The following is a 24,004-nucleotide window of genomic DNA, read 5'->3' as shown; positions in this document are numbered from 1 at the left end:
TCATTTACCACATTTATACTAATACTAGTGCATATTGCTTGCTTATTAGCTTTAAAGGATGCATTTTAGAGTGCAGCTGTAGATTCTATGAGCTATGTAATACCTGATTAACCATATAGCAATTGTTCTCGAATTTAAAAGAAGCTGCATCTGGAATCTCTTTTTCCTCTAAGCTGCTTCCTCCCTGATTTTCAGCCCCAATGCTTCACTGACCTGGATTTCTTGCTGTTCCTCAAATTCATGTGCCTTATTCTGCTGCTGTGCTTGGGCACATACACTGCATGGTTCATCTATTGACCCATCTACCAATCTTTTTTAGATTCAGGTCCAACATTCCTTTCTCTATAAAGTAAATCCTGAAAGCCCTGCCATTCATCACCAAAGACAGAAGTGGCTACATTCATTTTTTCCCACCCTGCCAACTATATATTTCAATCATAGCAGCTAAAATATCTTTATAGTTATTGTTTGCCTTTCCCTCTCCTCCTGTACTATAAGCAACTTGAGAGTAGGAATTACACCTGGTTTAAGTCTATTTATATAGCACCTTGAATAAAAACTATGTTGCGTAGATGCCAATAACTGGCTAATAAAAGAATATAGAATGTTGGACAAAAAAATCCAGCAAAGAAATAGTGTTTATATTCACTTATTCTGTACGGTTTGATACTAAGAATGCCCAGACAACTCAGTTCATCTCTATGTTCAGCTATTATATACTAACATTTAATTGTAGCATCTAAGCACAATCCCATTGGTGCCACATGTGGTACATTTATCTGTATATGGGGCATGTCTCACCAATCTGGGGAGCGGAGGAACCAGACTTCCTGTAAATCCTAGTGGACCATACTTTGCTCCATAATCACTGCAAACCACTCTTATAAGAAACATTATTTAGGCATGGGTAACATTTGTAAGGTGTTAGCCAGGATGTCTGCTAGTTAAAGTTTGTTCACAAAACATCAAAATTTTCACCTCCTACCCCATGTGTATTTTTTCATAAAATGTTAAAAAATAAATTTTTTATTTAGCTTCTTGCACATTTTTGTAAATTTATCATAATCAAATCACAAGAGTTTACAAACCTTAGTACTATTGTTAATATTTAATATAAACATATATTGTCCCTCTAAGATTAATTTATTTTCTAAAAAAAAACACACACAACCTGCCCAGGCTCAATCATGAAAAATAGAACTCCTGAACAGACCAATATCAAGAAACAAAATTGAAGCAACAATAAAAAATTTTCCAAGGGAAAAAAGTCCTGGAATGGATGGTTTCTCACCTGAACTTTACCAGATGTACAAAGAACTGTTACCTATACTGAAGAAATTATTTCATAACATAGAGAAGGAAGGAATCCTCCCCAACTCATTCTATGATGCCAATATCACCCTGATACCAAATGCAGGAAAGGATACAACAAAAAAAGAAAACTACATACCAATATCTCTTATGAATATAGATGCAAAAATTCTCAATAAGATCTTAGCAAACCAAATTCAGCTGCACATGAAAAAATTAATCCACCATGATCAAGTGGGCTTCATCCTAGAGATACAAAGATAGTTCAACATACTTTATAAACGTGACTCACCACATAAGTAGAAGCAAAAATAAAGACCATATGATCCTCTGAAGAGACACAGAAACAACAATCAACAAAATTCAGCACCTTTTTATGATAAGAACTCTTACAAAAATAGGAATAGATGGAATATACCTCAATATTGTAAAAGTGATATCCAACAAATCCACAGCAAACATTATATTGAACAGGGAAAAACTGAAAGCATTCCCGCTTAGAACTGGAGCCAGATAAGGCTGCCCATTGTCACCACTGCTTTTCAACATCCTGCTAGAAGTCCTGGCTGGAGCAATCAGGCAAGAGAAAGAAATCAATGGTATCAAAATGGGGAAAGAAGTGGTCAAACTATCGCTCTTTGCTGATGATGTGATCTTATATCTAGAAAACCTCAAAGACTCTGTGAAGAGACTCTGGAATTGATAAATAAGTTCAGCAAAGTCTCAGGCTACAAAATCAATGTACACAAATCAGTAGCATTCATATACAACAATAGTCAAGCTGAAAATCAAATCAAAGACTCAAAACCATTCACAATAGTAACAAAGAAAATAAAATACTTAGGAATTTGTTTAACCACAGAGGTGAAATACCTCTTGAGGAAGAACTGTAAACCACTGAGGAAAGAAATTGCAGAGGATGTAAACAAATGGAAAAACATATCATGCTCATGGATTGGCAGAATGAGCATTGTTAAAATGTCTATGCTATCCAAAGTGATCTATAGATTCAATGCAATCCTCATTAAAATACCAGTGTCAGTTTTTGAAGATGTATAAAAAATAATCCTTACCCTTTGTATGTAACCAGAAAAGACCCCAAATAGCCAAAGCAACCTTAAGCAAAAAGAACAAATCAGGAGGCATCACTTTACCAGACTTCAAGCTATACTACAAGGCAATAGTAATCAAAACAGTATGGTTCTGGCATAAGAACAGAGACCTAGACCAAAGGATCAGAACAGAGAACCCAGATATAAAACCATCATCATATTGTCATCTTATCTTTGACAAAGCAGACAAAAACATACACTGGGGGAAAGAATCCCTATTCAATAAATGGTGCTGGGCAAATTGGATAGCCACATTTAGAAGACTGAAACAGGATCCATACCTCTTAACATTCGCAAAAATTAATTCACATTAGATAAATTAAGGCATGAAACTATAAAAATTCTAGAAGAAGAGGTTGGAAAAACTCTTACAGTTAATTGGCCTAGGCTAAGAATTTATGAAGAAGACCCCAGAGGCAATCACAGCAACAACAAAAATAAATAAATGGAACCTGATTAAATTAAAAAGCTTCTGCACAGCCAAGGAGACAATCAGTAGCTACTAGATAACCTACAGAATGGGTGAAAATATTTGCATGCTGTACATGTGATAAAGGGCTAATCACCAAGAATCTAGAAAAAACTCAAGTGATTCAGCAAGATAACATCAAATAACCCCATTAACAAAATGGGCAAAAGACATGAACTGAAGCTTTTCAAAAGAAGATAGACCAATGGCCAATAAACATATGAAAAAATGCTCAACATCTCTAATCATCAGGGAAATGCAAATCAAAACCACACTGAGATATCACCTAACTCCAGTGAGAATGGCTTTTATCAAAAGTTCCAAAACAACAGATGCTGGCGTGAATACAGAGAGAAAGGAACACTTACACACTGTTGGTGGGACTGCAAACTAGTACAAGCTCTGTGCAAAGTAGTATGGCTGTACCTCAGAGAACTAAAAGAAGAGCTACCATTTGATTGAGCAATCCCACTGCAGGGTATATACTCAAAGGAAAAAAAGGCATTTTATAAAAAGCACATTTGCACTGGAACGTTTATAGCAACACAATTCACAATCGCAAAGATGTGGAAACAACCCCAAAATGTTCCCATCTATACATGAGTGGATTAATAAAATGTGATATATGTATACCATGGAGTATTACTCAGCCAAAAAAATGGTGAACTAATGCCTTTTGTAACAACCTGGATGGAACTGAGACCATCTTTTTAAGTGCAGTATCACAAGAATGGAAAAACAAAAACCACATGAACTCACTGCTAAACTGGGACTAATAGATCAGCACTCATGTGCACATATGGTAGTAAAATTCAATGGAAATCAAGCAGATGGGAGGGGGGAGAAGGGGATGGGTGAATTCACACCTAATAGGTACAATACCCACTATCTGGATGATGGACACACTTATAACTTTGACTCAATCTGTGCAAAAGCAATTCATGTAACCAAAATGTTTGTATCCCCACAATATTTTGAAATAAAAAAAGAAATGAAATTTTCAAAAAGCTTTTAAAATATTAGTATCTTTCTAGCTTATGAAATTTGAAATTTTTACCCTTACAAACATACAAAATATACCTTATTACTGTTATTCATAAAATACAGAATATAAAGAGTTGCAAGGAATTACTTTAACACAGATATCATCATCTACTAGTAAGAGTTTAGCAAACTCTTAGTATATAAGTCAATTAACCACCCTTGTAGAAGACTTTTTCATTATACTTGCTGTGCATTTTGGCCGTGAGGAAAACTTTTCTAACTTGACCTATGTATTTCTAAAGTTTGAAATTTTAAATGCCTTGTAGTTCAATTGGTTTCCATTTGTCTCATGAATATTACCAGAATGACTTTTGTTTGTTTGTTTGTTTATAATACTGGTCGAGTGAAATGGAGAAAATCTGAATTGATTGAAAATAGCAACTTGCTATTATGATGGAAAAAATTTCGAAATTGAGAACCTCTGGTTTTACAATCTACCTCAATCGCATTCATGGCAAATTTACTGTGGTTCCCTCTTCACATCTCTTCATGTGACCAGCCAGGCAGCCCCTGGACTACATATCCCAATTTCTGGCACTTAGATCTAAAGGAGTTAGCACTCTGAGTACCTGTCATTTTTCAGACTTTCTTATTGTAACTTTTATTTTACGTTGTTAATTGAACTCTTCTGTATTCCCCTGTGAATCTGAATCCAGCTTCAACCAAAGGTATTAAAACTGCTTATAAGACCTGCCTGTGGGAAATGTAGCTTATGAATTAGAGTCACTTAGTGCCTCTCGTGTAACAATTAGTTCTGATAGAACTGCATCAGTGCTTCCTTGCAAGAGCAGAGAAGGTTTACTGGCAGCCTGTCCTCAAGCCCCTAGAGGTGAGAAATTCAGAGAAGCAAGGAAAAGTGAGAGTCTGAGCTAAAGGTTTGATTGTCTCTTCATGTTTATCTTCTGGGAACTAGTGGGATTACTATTTGGATAGGACTGAAGGAATCTCTTATTTTCACAGTAGACACTGAACAAATTTGTTCTGCCTTAATGCCTCACTGAAAACCTCCTTGTACTGAAAAGGTGACCAAATACCAAGCCACCTGGCCTGATTCTGAAAGCTTTATTTTCTTGAGGCAGCAATTAATTTGAAACCATTTCTATTTGGGGAAGTTTGTTGTTGTTGTTTAAAAGTGACTGAATGTAGTTAGACTTAATTGTAGAAAAAGTTATATATGCACCTATACTTAGCCTAGAAATGAATTTCATTGACCATAGTTTTATGTATTAGCCTTAAGATCTAACAGCTAGCACTTTAGCACAATGTGCTGTTTCAACTGCTTTACATGTATAGACAGTAATTCCATCTAACTGCTGTTGTTCCTGTCCACATTATTCAGATGGGGAAATCTAGGCACAGAGAGATAAGTAAGTGTTCTAAGTTTACTAAACTAGTAAGTTGCAAAGTTGGGATTCAAACCCAAGCAGCTGTGTGAGAGACAGCTCTAAACCGTTTGTAACCTCTGCACTATCCTTTCTTTGACAACTTTTGGTAGTTCCCTTTTACATTTTTGGGGAGTGGGTGGGCACTCGTAGTAGGTGGGGGGAATCTTGGATTTTCTTAAGGCTTTATAAAGAAACTATTCAGTCCTATGAAATGTATATTTGTCCATAAACAAGCAGTTCACCTCTAGTTTAGAACAATGTTTTTCAAACTTGAACTACATAAAAATTACCTAAAAAGCTTTTTTTAAAAATGATTTCCATCCTTAGAGTTTCTCAATTAGTAGGTTACAGTTGGAAGCCAGGGTACACCTAGGTGAATTTTGATGTTGGTGATCCCAAATAAAAAGTAGTGATTACTACCCTTGACAGAGCTTACAGTCTAGCCCTGAGAGCAAGATACTTCAACTTGGATGTGTCCCTTTTATTATTAGAAGCAACTTAACTCAATAAGATGTTGGAGAACAGTATATTGCTCTTCAAAATGAGACATCAGTGTAAAACATTTTAAGGTACTGGATGACATCAAGACATTACAAATTCAAGACTTAACTACTTATGGTGTCTTGGTGATATTTTATTACTAACCTGCTTATATTAGTGTCACCCTTAGGTGGAATCTACATGCCTCCATGAACTAGAAATGGCAATGCTTAATTGTTTCTAAAGGATTTTTGCCTGTAACTTGAGGCCTTCAATAATTAAGTCATAATTAAATAGTAAAAGGGTTGTAAAAACATCTACATCCCCATAAGACCAGTCTTTAAATGTTTTATTGTTAAATTTTCAGCTGAGTCTTTCCATTCCATGCTAGTGGAATGGAAAAGAAGTACTTATTTTCTATGGAACCAGAATATAATGAAAACATTGAAAAGCATTTTAATTATTAAAGGTGATTTGGCATATTAAGCATCTTTGAGTATGACATTAAGGAAGTTATTCCAGGCAGAGGGAATAGAATAAGCAAAGTCACAATGGAGATGGAGAAAACTCAACCTACATCAGCTATAGGTCTTATTATACTGAAGAGTTGGGTATCTCTAGGGATAACAGGAAAAAAGTTTGGAAAGATAAGGAAACACCAAAATGTGAAAATATGTCAATGTAAGACTCAGGTGGCACTCAATGATTATGGAATGGTTTTCAACAGGTTGTCAACACTGTAAGAACTGGAGTCTAGAAAGGTGACACATCACAGTGATCCATATAATGAGTACCCAACACAATGCCTATCGCTGATGAGGCATTCAGTAAAATTTCATTGCATAATGTTGAATTGTGCTTTAAGGAGAGGGGAGCCTAGGACGAGGCACATCAGCTAGGAAGCTTTTACAGCTTACTGCCCAGAAAGGAAGATGTAAGGAGGGCTCAAATTAGATTGGCAGCTGTTGAAATAAAAATAAAAGATAAAATGGTAAGAGAATTTGAGGGTGCAACATGGACCCTCAAGCTTTAGGGGAGGGGATGAAGCAAGCAATAAAAAGTTAAACACAATTCCAGGGTTTTGAGCTTGAGCATGATGGTGGAAATATAGGAATCAGGAAAAGGAATTGGTGTACTTTTTGATTAACTTGGAGAAAATCCTGATAAGAGTGTCCAGCATGAAGTTGGAAAAGTGAGTTTGCTGCTCTCTATATAGAGAGGAAGTAGATTAAATGGACACCACTTCCATGTGACCCAACTGCCATGTGACATTTCTGTTTATACGCCATTGGCCATTTGTGAGTCCCACGGCCACACTAGTGGAATGGGAGGTTGAGTGGTGTCTACATAGAGCTGAAAGAGATATTTGAGGAAACAAGTGAGGAGCCAAAAATAAGGTTTCATTTTTCCCTATTTCCATTTCTGTCAAAACAGTTTGATGGAAGATAATATTGTGCTTGGGAGTACCATTGTGCAGGACCCTCCAAAAGCAATGAACTGAACTTTGAGGTTCTGAATAAGTGTATTCATTCTCCTTTAATGCCTTTTTCAGAACATTTCATTTTACATCGTATGTTGGTTACATTTTCTCTATGTATTTGTTTTTAATGTTGTTAATGCTGCTCTTGCTGTTTTCCCCAGAATTGACATATTTAATTAAAGTAGTAGCTATTTCATCCTAACATTGGTATATTTACTATAGATTGCTTTATTTTGCTGTGATTTTGGGTCTTGAAAAATAATACAGGTCTCCCTTTTTTCCCCACAAATAGGCTCCCAAATTTCTTGCTTCTGTTATATATTTAATGTTTCAATTGCTTTGAAACAGTTTTTTCTGAGTTCATAATACATGAGCTATATTTTCACTTCTCAGATTTAAAAAACTATGTTCAACTCATGTCTACTTAGTTTATTATTAACATTAGTGCCGTTAAGAAATAAAGTACTGAGTTTTAGAAGTAAATGTGAATTTTTTTATCTTAGTTTTCCTAGCAGAAGCTCAACCTAAGCCAGTGTTTTTACATAATGGCAGCTTTCAAGAAGCTCTTAAACAGAAATGTGATTATCTCGCAGAACAAAAAAAAAAAAAGAAAAGGCGTTTTAATAAAATTGCCATTAGATCTTAGCTTTTCTTTTCTCAGAAGCATTAACCTACATTTGGAAAGATGTAGATAAACTTTGAAAGATGGGTACATTATCTAATATTTTTTGAGAATTTTCTCTTAGTTTCAAATCTGCGGTAGATGAACTAAAACTTAGTTCTGGAGCAGCTACTATTTGTAGAGAGCTATTTGTGCAATATGTAAGTTTTTCTATGCCCATGTAGAACTTATTTAAATAGATAAAATATTTCAAATTATCTTATATTAAAACTTTCTACTTCATTCTGTGGACATTTGAAAGGAAGAGATGCTGTTTGATTTAATTCAAGAACAGCTATGCTCTGGGAAACATGAAGAATTTACTCTCTAAGTTCCAGCCATATGGGACTACATGAAGGATACTCTCTTCTTGTATTCCAGGCTTAGAAAAAACATCTTCCAAAGTAACCCTTAACTTCATTTAAATTAATGAATTTATTCATTCATTCAACATGTTCATGGAGCATTTCCCATGGCCCAGTACTGGTCACAATGCCACTTCCTCAGGGAAGCCTTCCCTAACTCCTCCCCTCCCCACAGTCTAGATCCAGTTTTCCTAATATATGTTCTTACAGCTTCTTGTTCTTTTCTTCCATAGCACTTGTCACGGCTTTTAACTAAAAACTATATGGGAGATTATTTTATTAAGTAAGTTTCATGAGGGCAGGAATACTGTTTGTTGATTAATTTTGTATTCTGACCGATCCCAGTAATTAAGCCTTTAATAAATAATTATCATAATTCTTTTGGCATCAAGACTTAAAACATATTTATTTGCTCAGTACATATTTATGATGTTCAAAATCAGTGGTTCTGGATTCAACCAGCCGTTAACTGTCACCTTAACCAAAATTACTTAACTACTCTAAGGTGCAGCTTAAAAATAGATTGGATTGTTGTGAGGATTATACAAGGGATATTTATTCACATATTGGCCATATAACCAGCAATTAATAAATGTATGTTCCCACTAATCCAACAAATATTGAGAGTTGTAGCCAGATTTTTAACTATCTTCCCACATCCTTTTCACCGTTTCCACAGTAAAAATTAGTTAAGCATATTTCCCAACTTCCCATATTTATAACTGTGGCCATGGGGCTCACAAACTGCTGAAGGTATAAAGCAAAAGTGTCCCATGGTGGTTTCTGAAAACCGTCCTTAAAGAAGAGCACCCACACATCCTCTTGTCCCCTCTTCGTCCCTACCTCCATCCTGCCGGGAACTCAGCAGCTGCCCTCCTGGATCCTGAGATCAGGTTGCATATACTACATACTTGGGGCTCTCATATATATCAGCCCCTTCTGCCTAGTCAGTCACACATTTACACAAGGGACAAGCCAACTTCTTTCTATTTAAGTCACTGTTAGTTTGGGTTTTCTATCACTCAGAGCTGAACCAAATTGTACATAATATGAGTCTGTAAAATACCATATTCAGCACTAGATCCAAGGCAAAATATGATAGTGCCATACTAACAATTCTTAAGTATAAAAGCACACCATTTAAAAATGAGACTTTAGGAGCAGATGTGTTTTCAGTTTGACACAGTAGGTGTATGAGGGGCCTTTCAGGTGGATAGCAAAAGAAGAAATTACCATTTTCTTTAGCCTTGCCAGAATCCTCATAATGCCTAAGCACGACAGATACTCCATCTCTGGGTCTGAAATGGCCATTCAATGCTATCATGTGACCTCAGACATGTCATTTGAACTTGCTAGGCCTTGGTGATCTGTCCCTAGTCAATATTAATTGATATTTTCTTTTTATGGCCCTGGCAAGGCATTTGTCCCTTTATTTATCATTTATAACATTCTGCTTTTTTTTTGCAATTTGTTGTTTGTATGTCTTTTCCTTTCTATTAATAGATTACATGTGGCAAGCGCAGGGATCTTCTCTGTCTTTATATTTTCCAGTGCATCGATCATAGTGTTTGTACATTGTAGACATGCAGAAAATATTAAATTGATTTAATACATTCAGTGATTGTTTAAAGGCATAAATGCACATGCAATAATAGAGATACAGCTGGAAAAATAAGTTGTGATGGCATTGTGGGAATCTGTGAATGCCGGAGTGAAAAATGTATGTGTTTTAATTTGGTGAGGGGGGAAACCACTGAAGGTTTGCAAACAGAAAAGTGATCTAAGAATGGAGAAAATCTACAGTTCAATTTACAAAAAAAAAAAAAAAAAGAAAGAAAGAAAAAAAATCAAGTGTAATTTGGTTTGCCTAATTTTGAATGTCCTAATAACATAATTATAGTATTTTGTTAGTAGAAATTTTATGTCATTTTTTAAAATCATTTGAACCTTAGACTTTTGGGTTCATAATTTTAAATGTAAACATGTAAAATATAAATTGTTCTATTCTCTTTTTATAAAATTAACTGTAAAACTAAAGTTACAAATGTAATTTTTCTGTAAATAAATCAGGTCAGTGGTGAGAATGAGGTCACTTTTGATCATTAAAAATAATTTGTTTTTTAAATTTAGGTCACACTAAAGAAATTACAAAAACAAAAGAATAGTATTCTCTCATTTAAAAATAATTTATTTTTCAAGGTTAGAAAATGTTAGATCAAATTGTATTATGCTATCTATTTAGGGGATGTAGCAATAAAACCTTATAAAAGATAGAATCTGTGAGGTTTTAAAAGATTTCCTAGCTGCCAACATCTGTTCAGCAGAATTATTATTTTAAAATGATGAGATATATCCTATATTCTTCTTCATAAATTTCAAATTATATTTTGCTGTACAGAATTATTTGAAACGGTGTTTCTTTGAAAACATGTGAAATATTATCTTTTTACTTTAGTAAGAAGTTCTGAGTTTGGTTTTTCTCCTTGTGTGTTCTTTTCCTTATTTCCATGGAAGCTGAGATGACTGAAATTCTCCATCATTCTTCCCTGCTTGACCCATAGAGAAGACCAGAATTGCCCAGTTTATTTCTTAGGGCTAATATAAAAAGCAAATGAAATACCGTGTCATGTGTATAAAAGCACTTGGAATAGTAAAAGTTAATTGAAGAAATAGAGTCAAAAGGGGTCTGATCTGTGTGAATTAAAAATCATTTCGCTTTTTTGTTACTCATCTTCCTTCTATATTTGTAAATGAGAAACTTACTTTCTCTCTTCTTTGAAAAAGAATGGTAATGATAACAAACCATCGGTGGCTAACGATGTTAGGCACCTAAGGGGCATCATTGCCTTTAATACCCAGACAACCCTATGAGTTAGATAACATGTTACCACCATTGCATGGATGAAGCAATTCTGCGACAAAGGTTAAGAAACTTGCCCGAGGTTATGTTAGCAAGTACCCTAGCACCATGTTTCAAGCCAGGGTTTTCAGAAGACAAACACCTTGTTCTTAGCTAGAGTGATCTACTTCTGCTGGAGGAAACAAAATTTCCATTGTTCTTTCTTTTAATATTCCTTGGTCGAGACAGGCAACTTTAGCTCTTAGTGGTCATCTTTTTGCTGACCAGTACCTAGAAAGAAGGTTCTTCTTTGCACTCTAAAGAAAGTTAGCACAGAACTCCTGATTCCAGGATTTTGTTTCTCTTTGCTTCTCATCTTTCCAGGATTCTCATAGCACCACTGATATCCCTAGCACCTAAAAATGAGAGGTCCCAATCTCAGTAAATTCAATCCCACATGTTGGTTTGTTGTGAAAAACTCTGACTTCAAATTTCAGGATTTTGTCATAATGTTATTCAAAACATTAAAACACTTTAGGGTATTTTATATTTCATATTTTAGTAAAATAGATAATTAAGAGCAGTACCTGTAGTGCCCGTGGAAATAAAATAGAAATTACGAACTAATCCCTGCTATAGAAATGTGTAAGTAAGTGGAAGGATTAAAAGGCATTACTTCATCCAGGGAGACTTCATTTTTGACTACAGTGAATCTTTTGTATCAGGTGGCATTCTAACAGATTATGGAATATTGCCAGTGTAGGTCTTATTTTGGACATCACATTAAAAACTTACTCTTAGCATGTCTGAAATTAGATAATCTGGTTAGCCAAGTAAATAACTTTCTAGCAGCTGCCTTTAGATCTAGAGTAACAACTTAATAATAAGCAGAAACAACCAAGTAATATTTAGTTTATTTATGCTCATTTTTTGAATCATAAACTTAAGTTCTCAAGAAAAACCATGAAATATAAGCAATTTTTATATTTTTCACAACATATACTGATATATTCCACTGTGACAATGCAATTTAATTCTCAAAATATATGTATTTAATTTGATTTTTGTTTTGCCATTCTGTTGGCTATAAATTGCTATCTCCCTTTTTAATTTTCATTATTTAATTAATACTGAAATATTTCTCTAAATTGCCTTTAATATCCTTTGCTCTATTTTCTATTGGTTTCTTCATCTCTTTGGGGTGTGTATGTGTGTGTGTGTGTGTGCAATTTGTAAGAAAAGAAAAAAAAAAAACTTGTATATTTGAGGTCTGTAGTTCTCAACTGAAAGTGCAGTTTACATATACCTTGCACAGATAGGGGGTCCCAGAGATCCATTCAAGACGTTCACAGGTCAACACGATTTTCATATTTCTAAGACTATCTTTGCCATTTTCACTATATTAACATTTCTACTGAAGCCACAAAAAAATGGTGAGTAAAGCTGCTAGTACCTTAGCACAAATCATGAGAGTGGCACCAAACTATGCTATCATAATTGAATTTCTCTCTATCATGCACATGTAAGAATAAAAAAAGAATATCCAATTCATTTAAGAATGTCCTTGATGAAGTAGTAATGATAACTAATTTTACTAAATGCTTGAATGCCTTGTTAAATTTTTAATATTCTGTGTGATGAAAAGGGAATTACATATAAAGCACTTCTTCTGAGTACTGACGTATGACCATTGTCACCAGGAAAAGTACTTGTGAGATCATGTAAGTTTCAATATAAACTACTTCCTTACCCCTTTTTTTGGTATCATGTTTACTTCAAAGAACAACTGACAAACGAACCATGGCTCTTCATTCCTGGATATTAGGCAGACATTTTCTTGAAAATGAACAAAGCAATCCTGCCACATCAAAGAAAACAGCTGAGAGTATTTGTTGCTAGTAATAAAATTAGAAATTTCAAGTGAAAATTAGAATGTTGGAAAACCTGTAACTGCCAGGGTGAGCTTGATAGTTTACAATAAGTAAAAACTTTCTGATGAAATTGGTGGTAATATTAATTAATGTGATTTTTTGATACTATATAATAAAATGTATCATCACCTAGAGCATCTGCGTAGCTCAGTGAGCCAATATTCTGCAAATGACCAATGCATAATGTTATAAAACCTTGCATGGATAAAAGATTCATTCAAAGTGCAAGATAGACCAATGGATTTTTACACAAGAAAAATGAGAAGTTCATTGGTAGATTTCACATTCCATGCAGCAACTAAAATTGAACAAACTACCTATGTTAAAATTTAAGAAACAGGCTGGTGCGGTGGCTCATGCCTGTAATCCCCGCACTTTGGGAGGCAGGAGGATCACTTGAGGCCCAGAGTTTGAGACCAGCCTGGGCAACCTAGAGAGAGCCCATCTCTACAAAAATAAAAAGTAAAAAAAATTAGCTGGATATGGTGGCATGTACATATAATCCCACTACTTGGTAGGCTAAAATGGGAGGATCACTTGAGCCTAGGAGTTCGAGGTTGCAATGAGCTATGATTGTGCCACTGCACTCCACCCTGGGGTGACAGATCAAGACCCTGTCTCAAAAAGCAAGAAGATCAAAAACTAAAAATCAAACCAAAAAGCAAATGGTCTAAGAGCTTTCTAGGTGGCAAATGGTGTTAAGTTTTTTACGTGCATATATCATATAATCTTCACCTATAATAATTTTATTCAAACCCCTTTTACAATGGAGGAAATTAAATTCCAAAAAGCTTAGACAAATTTTCCAAGATTATATAAGCACAAGGTGACAAAATCAGCCCTGAGACCCATTGGTCCTGTCCTCCCTTTTGCCTACCTTTATCATAGGTTCTAGGGATTTTAGATCCAGGTTATTCTTCTTCCCATTTATATTCATGCAGGAAATGCAGTTCTCTCAAAACACTTTAGAATGCACTTTTTTAAAAAAAAATCATACCGTGTTCCTACAGCCCAGTGGAACAATAATCTCTCTGAAACCAGATACATAAATGAAAATATTTTATTGCATATGCAATTATCCCTCAAGTTCATAGAGAATAATTTAGGAATTTCACATGTAATCCTCATTAGACCTTTAATGTAGTATGTGGGATGGTTCATATAGGCAGAATAAACCTGAGATCACTGTTTAGCAAAGAGATCAAACAATGATATTGGAGCAGGGTTTACCTGCTGGAGGTGTTTGTAGTGGAGGTGTTTCTAAAATCATGTTATTACTTTCCTCCAAGGCTTAGTTTATTGCTTACAGAAACATAGATTCCTGGTATTAAATTTGAGTATGACCACAATGATGAAATCTTTGCCCCTTTGTACTGAATTTGTTATTATCCAAGCTTAATAGTGCTAGATACATGAGAAGTCAAAAGTCTAAAACCCAGGAATTAATAAAACTGAGTGATGCAGAACCTGTATCTATAAATAAACCTTTGGTCTTTATTTTGTGTTTAATGTAAATAGCCCCAATATTTAATTTCACATACCTACTAGGTTGGGTGATTCTTTACTCTTTGGAATTCTATTTCACTAAAATATATATTCAGAGCTTCTAAGTATTAAAGCAAATAGAAATATTTTAAAACATCATTTCTAATGATTTAGAGCAAAACATGAATTCAGATTTTTATTTTTGATTCTGTTAGACTTCTACAGTTTAAATGTTAGAAAATTAGCATATAGCTCATCAGCCAAAACTCTCGCAGAAATAATTTGGCTGTCTCTAAGAGGTATAAACAAGATAATTGAAACAAGATAAAAGATAATTGAGAAAAGGAACACTCAGCAACATCAAATGTAAAACTTGGCCTCCAAAATGAGGGGAAAAATGATTCAGTGTCCACTGTTTACTCTGTGTGTATTGGGAAGGTTGAGGCCATGAAGGGCCCAGATTAAAAAAAGAAAAATTGTCATACCTAAGATACTGAAAGAATCTTGCTCTTCCATAGCAATGCAATAATTTACCTAACATACTAAAGTGTCTTTCAGAAATTCCTATTCCAAATTGCACAGTTAAAACTCCAAAATCAATCTTTAGAGGACTAATGGAGATAAATATTAAAAGTAGTACATAAAATTTACATTCATGGGGGATGTTTTATTTTTGAGCCTCCAAACAAGAATGAGACTTAAAATGTATTCATATTCGCCATTATTTTAATGTCTGAGCATTGAAATGATAAAAGCAAAAATTGGCTATCTGAGTCAATCTACTCAGCATTGTTAGAGAAGAAAAGGAACCATAGACCCAGAAGTTTAAAATATATATATATCATGTTTAAGGTCTGTGTTGTAAGAGTGAAAGAGGGGCATGCTCACCAGGTAAGAGGCTGGGGACCACCCCACCCAAGTTCTTTAGCTCATCAAAATTCCAGGCTTTCTTTACACATGAGAAAGACCTAGAATTGCCTTGTGAGCAGCACTTAGAGAGGGACCTCATGATGTTCAGAGAGGGAGGAAGAGACTTTGGGAAACTCAGACTGATTATAGAGTGGCTGGTTTCATCAAGCACACTCTCTACCCTTTCAAATGTTAATTCTCAGAGCCTCATCCTAGAGTGGAAAACCCTAATCATGTAGGTGAATCTGAAGGTTTTCTGGTTTTCTCAGGAAAATGGTCTGTGAATTATTAACTTAATATTTATTACCTTGTGACACATTTAATTTCTTCAGATTTATACTGGTGGAGAGGGGCACTTTATAGCAATTTATTAAGAACATTGAAACAAAACCTTTCTACTAAGTTTAAGATTTTATAGACATTACAAAGGCATTTTATAATGAATGGAGCAGACTTTAATGTTTACTATATGTGAATAAGGCATTTTTTCTACATTGTAGTTATTTAATTTAATTTTGTGTCAAAAAGTATTTCTTTACATATAAGAGTATTAAAAATTTTATTAGATGTCTATTACTCCTGCAGTAGACTTTTGTAAAGTGATTTGGAATAGGGGGGAATATGGAGAGAAAATACCAGTTAAAAAGTTTCCATATGATAAAATGAAGAGAAAAGCAACTATTTGGTGAAAAAAGAAACTAACTCCAGAGAATACAGTATAAAGATCCAGAAACTGAAGATACATTTATTTTTGTTTTTGACATCATTGTTGTCTTTATTTTCTTATCTAGTAATTGAAGATCTCAGTGAGATTTCCATGTTTTATTTTAAATGGAAATTTCTAGAAGCTTAAATCAGTTTAGACACATTGACAGTTATGTTGACATTAGAGTTTCATACAAATGACACTGAGGTTATTTTGACAAGAGAATATTTCCATTTTTCAGTTTACTAAGTCACACGTGCATAGCATAACCAACCAAATGCTTTCTATACTTATATTTTTGGGGTACATTGCTCTTCTCAAAGCCTATTCACAAATATTGCTTCAGTTTTAAAAAGTATTCCATTATAGAAAGAGATTTTGAAGCTAAACTTAATATATGACTATTTTAAATATTTATTTGCAAAAAGTACAAGAAATTATTAGCTTTTCATATTGTTTTTAATCTAAACTATAACAAATCAAAATTTTCCATTTCCAAAATCAATATTGTCAGTATTATCCTTAAAGCAATGAGATTATTGTTGATTATGCCTTGTCTCTTCAGATAAATTTGCAAAGGAAAATGAGAGTTACTGGTGTGATTACCCAAGGAGCCAAGAGGATTGGAAGCCCAGAGTATATAAAATCCTACAAAATTGCCTACAGTAATGATGGAAAGACTTGGGCAATGTACAAAGTGAAAGGCACCAATGAAGACATGGTAAGATTAATTTAACCTACTTAATTTAAAAGTAAAATCATTGATTATCAAGTGACAACAGAGTCTTCCAAAGAAGCCTCATATTGAAAATAATTACTGATATGTTTTGTTTTTAATTGGGCTAGTAGCTTGAAGGGAGAAGGAATTTTTCCCAGTTATAATTTACAGTGGCTGACATTTAAGATTTTCTCAGATTTTAATTGGTGATCCTACAAATACTTTGTCACGAAGTTAGCTTTATTGAGCTTTATTTTAACAATAGTCAGCTTTCAATTTATTTCTATTGCTTTTACAGATTAGCACTTTTCTTAATCAAATAACTACTGAACCAAATTATTATTTTAAAAGCAGGAAAAGCACCAAATCATAGAAAAGATGTGTATATTTGTATACTTCAAATTGGAAAAATATTTTTTATTTAACAGAATAAAATATTTTAGAAGTAGATATAATACTTAATATTTCCTTTCTTTTTCTCATGATATTCCCAATCTTTTTATTAACTCTTCCTCAAAAAGTTTAACATTAAAAATATCAGTACTGCAGATCATCTCTTTTTAAAAAAAGCATTATGCTAAACTCAAATAAATCGTATAAAAGGTTTTTTAAATTGCTCTCTTAAATGAATTTAAACTAAGTGAAATAACACAAGAATGGAAAAACAAGCACCATATGTACTAACCATCAAATTGATATTAATTGATCAACACATATGTGCACATATAGTAACATTCATCAGGTGTCAGGCAGGTGGCAGGTGGAGGACGGGATGGGTATATTCACACCTGATGGGGGATGGACACGCTTGAAGCTCTAAATTGTGCGGAGCAAAGGCAATGTATGTAACCTAAACATTTGTACCCCCATAATATGCTGACATTTTAAAAAAAGGTTTTGAATTATCAAGTCTACATAAAAGGCAAAATAAGAATGAAGTTTAAAGGAATAAAAAAATGACACATTTGAGTACTTCATTTTTAGTGGGAAACATAGTTCTTCACTGGAGATATATGTAAAGAACTGTAATTCTCTTATCCAATGATCTGGGACTGATTGATAAAGATGTAATCTTGATGAGTCAAACCGTTTAAAGTTAAACCCTTCATAAATCTGATTATAGCATTAGAGAGACTGAGTGGTCAGAAAGCAGTAGTAAAGACTATTTCCTACCCAAAAAAAGTATAAATACTAGGTAGCAAAATGAACAAACAGATTGAGACTAAGTTGAAAGATTTAAAGTGCCCATTTCTAAAAAAAAAAAAAAGAGAGAGAGAGACAGAACCACTTCCCTGGCTCTGAGGGACTGGCCTTAAAATTGACAAAGCCATCATAGTGGAGTATAGATTATGCCATAGGCCACAGTGGTTTATGGCTTTAATTAGGATTTTATGTATGGGTTTTATATTCACTGCTGATGGCAGGGTGCTTCTGAAATGCTCCATGCTCTCAAATTATTTAATCCAGCCTTTGAAGGATTATTTTGGGTAAGGAATAGGGTCAATGTGTGAAAATAGGTAAAGAAGCTGTGGCAATTAATAATTTAAAACTCTGTATTATGTTTTTACACAGGTGTTCCGTGGAAATGTTGATAACAACACACCGTATGCTAACTCTTTCACACCTCCCATAAAAGCTCAGTATGTAAGGCTGTATCCTCAGGTTTGTCGAAGGCACTGCACTCTGCGAATGGAATTTCTTGGCTGTGAACTATCAGGTGAGTCTCAGGCTACTTATTTCTGTTATCTCTTTTAAAAAAGCATATTTGTATGTAGCCTGCTACTAACCTGCAATTGCAACACTCATAGACATTTATTTCTTCCCCAAAATGTCTACAATGTGGTTCCTTGGAACCAGTGTGTGTATCTGTGTGGGATAAACAAGTTCTAAAACATGTTACTGGGTAAAATTAAGATAGAAATAGTAATAGATTTTGTTGAGTGGTCAAAGAAAGTGCAAGGAATTCTCACTGGAAACTCCAGTCAATTTTAAATGTGTCTCATTGTTTTTGGTAGTAACTGTGATTTATGTTTTGTGACAAAAGTTCAGTAAAAACTGGAATCTGCCTGACCTCATAAATTGCAGTTACAGTTACACTGTACGGCACAGAAAAATAAGCGTTATCTTTGTCCATCTACCATAAGAACTTTTTTTTTTTAGGTTTTATGAAACATGTAAATTTATCATTACTCCCAAGGGTACACTACATCAATACCAAGATTGGTACTATAAATTCATTCTTGGATCATTCTTAGCTAGCAACCTGCTTATTGTACAAATAGTGGTTACCCAGCTTAAGGATAATCTATCAAAGGACTCAGAGTTAAATATTCTCTTCCCCCAGGAGCATCAATACTAGATTTAAAGGTGAAGACTTAATGTGTGCATCTTACAGTGGCCCCATTTTAATATATCTAGATTCTGAAATAAATAGAAAATCTTGTCTAGGCATTTCACTGTGTTATATTTTTGGTGGATGTTCTTATAATTCTGGCATCAAAATTTACAACTATCTTTGCTGCAGTAGCCTGAAATTATTTTGTTTAAATAACTGTGAAGAAAACTAAAAATTCATGTGGGTGCCAATTTTTAGTATAATCTTAAAGTGTAGGAAAGCCTTTACCAAACTTAAAACAATGCCATTTAATTAAAAATAGGATGACAAGTCCCTGCAAAGAGATAACTATGAACTTTTTATTCATTTCAAGAACTTGCCTATAGGTTAAAGTCCATACTTCATATCTGTTGCCCTTCTTAGACTTATTTATGGAGCCTAGAAAGGGAATGATTTGTAAGCAAATAAAAGTTGCTATTAATATTAAAAATAACCAATTTTTAATTATAACCCATGACATTTAAAGTAATTAGAGTAATTTGGCCAGTTGAATCAACCTGTTTTAAGAATCATGTTTTCATATTCCATATTGGGTTTCTTTTCGTTTATTTGGTTTGGTTTGTTTTTTTGTTTTTTTTTTTTTTGTTGTTGTTGTTTTTTGAGCAACCAACCTACATTTTTAGTACCATTGATTATCCTAACAGAGATCCTTTCCCTTATTTTGGTAATTCAACCAGTCCTATTGACTGACTGCCAATAAATCTTAGCAGAATTATTGCTCTACAGTGTTTATATTGCATGTCACTATATCACCACAGGCCAGTGTCATCCCTAAGCCATTCATCATAAAGCAATCAAGAGTAAGCCACAGTATGATGAGGTCTACTGCAAGCTTCCTGGTTTTTAGTTGCTGAACATCACCTTCCCCAATTTTTCAGTCATTTGATTCATGAAGATCAGTCTTTCATACATGGCACCGTTACACCCCTAAGGTGTGAATGTATTTTACTTCCAAGTTTGACAAGAGGTTACACCTGACACTTTACAGCTTTTATTTGCTCAAAAAAAAGTAGTGTCCCGTCTCCAAACCCTGCAAATTGGTTTTGAACTTGCATGCAGAGAGCAATATCTCTCAGTGGATGCTTTTAAAAGCTAGGACACTTCACTATAGAAATATCAATTTCATTAATACTTCATTTTGATCACGTGCTGTCCACACTGGTAAAAGAGTTAATTTATATGCATGAAATCATATGGGTGAAGAGTAAAAATAGCATGAGGCACTTTGGCAGAGAGGTTAACCTGGAACACTTAGAAATAAATACTAATGTAATGTACCAAACTATTTCCCACAGTCCAGTGCACCACTGTAAAGCCCAAGCCTGCCTTATTGTATTCAATAAACTGTTACAGGATCTTTCAGCCTGCACAGAAGATCAGCAGTTAATCTCTTCTCAGATACTTAAAAAGATCATCTCCTAAATCTCTGAAAGAGATATGGAGATATTTCATTCTAAACATCTTTATTTCATTCTAAACTTAAGATGTTTAGAATGAAATAGATTATGACCATAATTAGAGGACGAAAACTCATCCGCTCATTCTTTGAACAACTAATTATTTGTATCGTCTTCTGGACTAAGTACTGGACAGCAGAATGGATATGAAATGAACTTTATGGCTAAGCAGGAATGGTCAAAGTAAAGGCATTCCTTTTCTATCCAATACTTCAATATTATGTTATTTCACAAAAGGAGAAAAACAACTACTTTTCCTTTTCCCTTGTAAGCAAAGTTTTTCTTTGTAAGCAAAATTTTATAAAGACTTGGTGGGAGAAAGAGAGGCAGAACCAGGGATGGGAATAAAAGAACAAGTCAGAAGTCTATAATGTAAACAATGCATGATAATTTAGAACTGCCTGAAGATAAACAGCATGCCACTATGGCTATCAGACCTTTCTAGAATCTTTGAGATGTGTTATGACATTTTTCTTACCCGGAATTTATATTTAGGTTTTAGAGCTCTTTTTATCATGGGGCTTCAGATATATGTCTCCTATGCCAAAACTCATCTGTGCTAATAAACATAATCCTCCATTATCATTTTTGTATGTGTGCATAGGATAGGCATTTCCTGGAAGGTGGAGGTAAATATGCAGTAACCTCCAGAAGGAAGAAATCATCTAGATTGACCAGGACAGAAAGCAGTTAATTGTAGTTAAGAATTATTTATCAATGAAAAGTTCTAAACCACCTCTTTCAGAGATTAGACTTAGAGTGGTCTAGTTTTAGAAACTGCAAAACCAGACACAGGATATTATTTAGTACTCACTAATATGCTCATATTGAGGGACTTAATATTACTATCTGTTGGAATGAGTTTTACCAAAATAATAAAAATAGCTAACACTCACTGAGTGCTAGCTATGTGCCAGCACTCTTTCTAAGTAGCTTATATCTATTAACTAAGAACTCTTCTTTGAGGTAGTTTCTATTATTATCACCATTCGGCAGAAGGGAAAACTGAGGCACAAAGTGGTTAAATAATAGGTGTAAGACCACACAGCTGAGAAGTGAGAGATCAATAAAGCATGAGGAGAAGGTACTGGGTTAAAGTTTCCTCTTTTTATCTTTGCTTCCTTGATGATCAAACTTCCCTTGTGAGTTTCTTGGCCTAAATGAAACACAAGACTCAGCCACTAGCTCATATAATGATAGCATCATGCTTACTATTACAAACTTTGTAAATGAAATTTTGTCACAGTTGCAATTCACGATTGGGAAATCGTTGTGTATATGTGTACAGACACATACACACACACAAACACACACACACATGCACTATTTTTCAAAGATAGGGAAAACCAAATTTTACACCATATTAAACTTGAAAATATATGTAGTAGATTTGAGAATCTTCTTGAAATATCTAAATTTTATAGGTTATGAGTATGATTGGAAAATAAGAATGTATTAAATGGTTTATTCAGTAATGGTCTTTGCCAGAATTTGCTTACTTTCTTCTATCTGTTAGTTTAAATTCTACACTGGTGCAATGCCTGGCACATGGTGTACACTGAGTAAATATTAGCTTCCTGCTTTTCAGAAGAAATTATGCAGGTGCTATAAGAATCAGTGTTAAAGATTAACATATTTCTGGAAAAACTAAATGCTGTCCAGTTTAGAATATAACAGTGGAACAGTTTGTGAAAATGACACTGTACTGAGGGAATTTTCATTTGCAGTATTATGAAAACAAATAAAAGAAAAACAAATATACTTTGTGAGAAAATGTCCCATTTTTAAAGATACAATGAAACTCTTGAAAACCATGGAACAGTTATGAGGCTTCCAGTAATGAGACAGGAGAGAGCATTTCAGCATTGTTTTCATTTTGCAAAATCATCTATCACAGAAAAATAGTTTAAATTGTCTGTCTTGTTTTCAATTTTTCCAAAATATATTCAGACAAAATAGCCTGAATTGACTATCTTGTTTTTCGATTTTGTTTCAGATTTATTTCTGATTGTAGCCTTTTTTTTTTAATTTAGATGCTCTCTCTGTGGGGGAATGAATAGCATTATGTTTAATTTTCTCTTACCTATCGAAAATGAACAAAGAAAAGTTCCACAGTAATAAATTATTTTTCTTATGGAGCCCTTCTTATTTTCTTTCAGGCTGTTCTGAGCCTCTGGGTATGAAATCAGGACATATACAAGACTATCAGATCACTGCTTCCAGCATCTTCAGGACGCTCAACATGGACATGTTCACTTGGGAACCAAGGAAAGCTCGGCTGGACAAGCAAGGCAAAGTGAATGCCTGGACCTCTGGCCACAATGACCAGTCGCAATGGTTACAGGTAAAATTTTCCAAAACTATTTCACCACCCACTGCTTCTCCTCCTCGGTTAGGTGAATGTTGGGGTCATTACCTGCACATTAATGTAAATGTGACTTCATGTTTGGTTTAACTAATTTGATAACACCGATACTCCTTATAAAGCCTTATCTATGGGTTATTTTTATTCTGGTGTTGATTTATAGATGCTACTGTCAGGTTGATGCTGAAGATTGTGCCAGATCACACTATGTATGTGTGTCAATTGATCGATGAGGAGAGCATTTGCATCTTAACTCTCATCTATTCTAATGCTTTGCCTTAATGTTGTTTTTGAAAGCATGACAGCAGGAATTCAACAGGCATTGAAATCGTGCCACTGACCTGTAGATTGTTCTCACAGAATCATGACTCCTGACGTACTGGCTCTTTACCTGCGGTTGCTAAGCAATGGAGCAATTTGATTATGTTCTCCTAACAGAGCTTGCTTATGGAGGGAAACCATAGATACTGCAGAGTCTATTTATCATTTGCAAATGAAGTAAGGTTACAGTCAGTGCTCTTTAAAACAATCTTCATGAAATTCACTTTTCTGTGGAGCACTTTTAAGTATGTACAAGTTCGTTAATGTCTTTTGTGGCAAAGAAAAGTAAGACAGCTCGGTTCTATAATGAAATCACTTTATGTGAAAGATAAGAGTCCTACTCTTGTTGATATTTATGCTGTATCCATAAGTTTAAAAAATGTAATTCATTTTATTCCTGGAAATCATGAAAATAATTCAAATAGCAATCAAACTAGATTTGCCAAATCTGAAACTGTTCTTAGCAGGTCACCTGAAATTTGCAATAGTCCTTTTTCAGTCATTTCTTCACTTGACCTTACTTTTCCTTATTCTTACAGTTAGAAATATTTACTTTTTTCCTTACATTCCC

At 34.2% G+C, this 24,004-nt stretch overlaps 1 protein-coding gene across 2 annotated transcripts in view; it reads left to right on the top strand.

The window, feature by feature from the left end:
* EDIL3 (EGF like repeats and discoidin domains 3) overlaps positions 1 to 24,004 on the top strand; it is a 388,195-nt gene that overhangs the window by 273,511 nt on the left and 90,680 nt on the right. For both annotated transcript variants that reach the window (XM_045565716.1, XM_045565717.1), the window contains 3 exons: positions 16,743 to 16,898; positions 18,468 to 18,612; positions 22,907 to 23,091. In XM_045565716.1, the coding sequence (XP_045421672.1) occupies positions 16,743 to 16,898; positions 18,468 to 18,612; positions 22,907 to 23,091 (486 nt within the window). The remainder of the gene's footprint in view (positions 1 to 16,742; positions 16,899 to 18,467; positions 18,613 to 22,906; positions 23,092 to 24,004) is intronic.

This window comes from Lemur catta, chromosome 12 (assembly GCF_020740605.2).
Source record: "Lemur catta isolate mLemCat1 chromosome 12, mLemCat1.pri, whole genome shotgun sequence".
NCBI classification, from domain to species: Eukaryota; Metazoa; Chordata; class Mammalia; order Primates; family Lemuridae; genus Lemur; species Lemur catta.
This window is presented reverse-complemented; position numbering and strand designations above follow the sequence as displayed.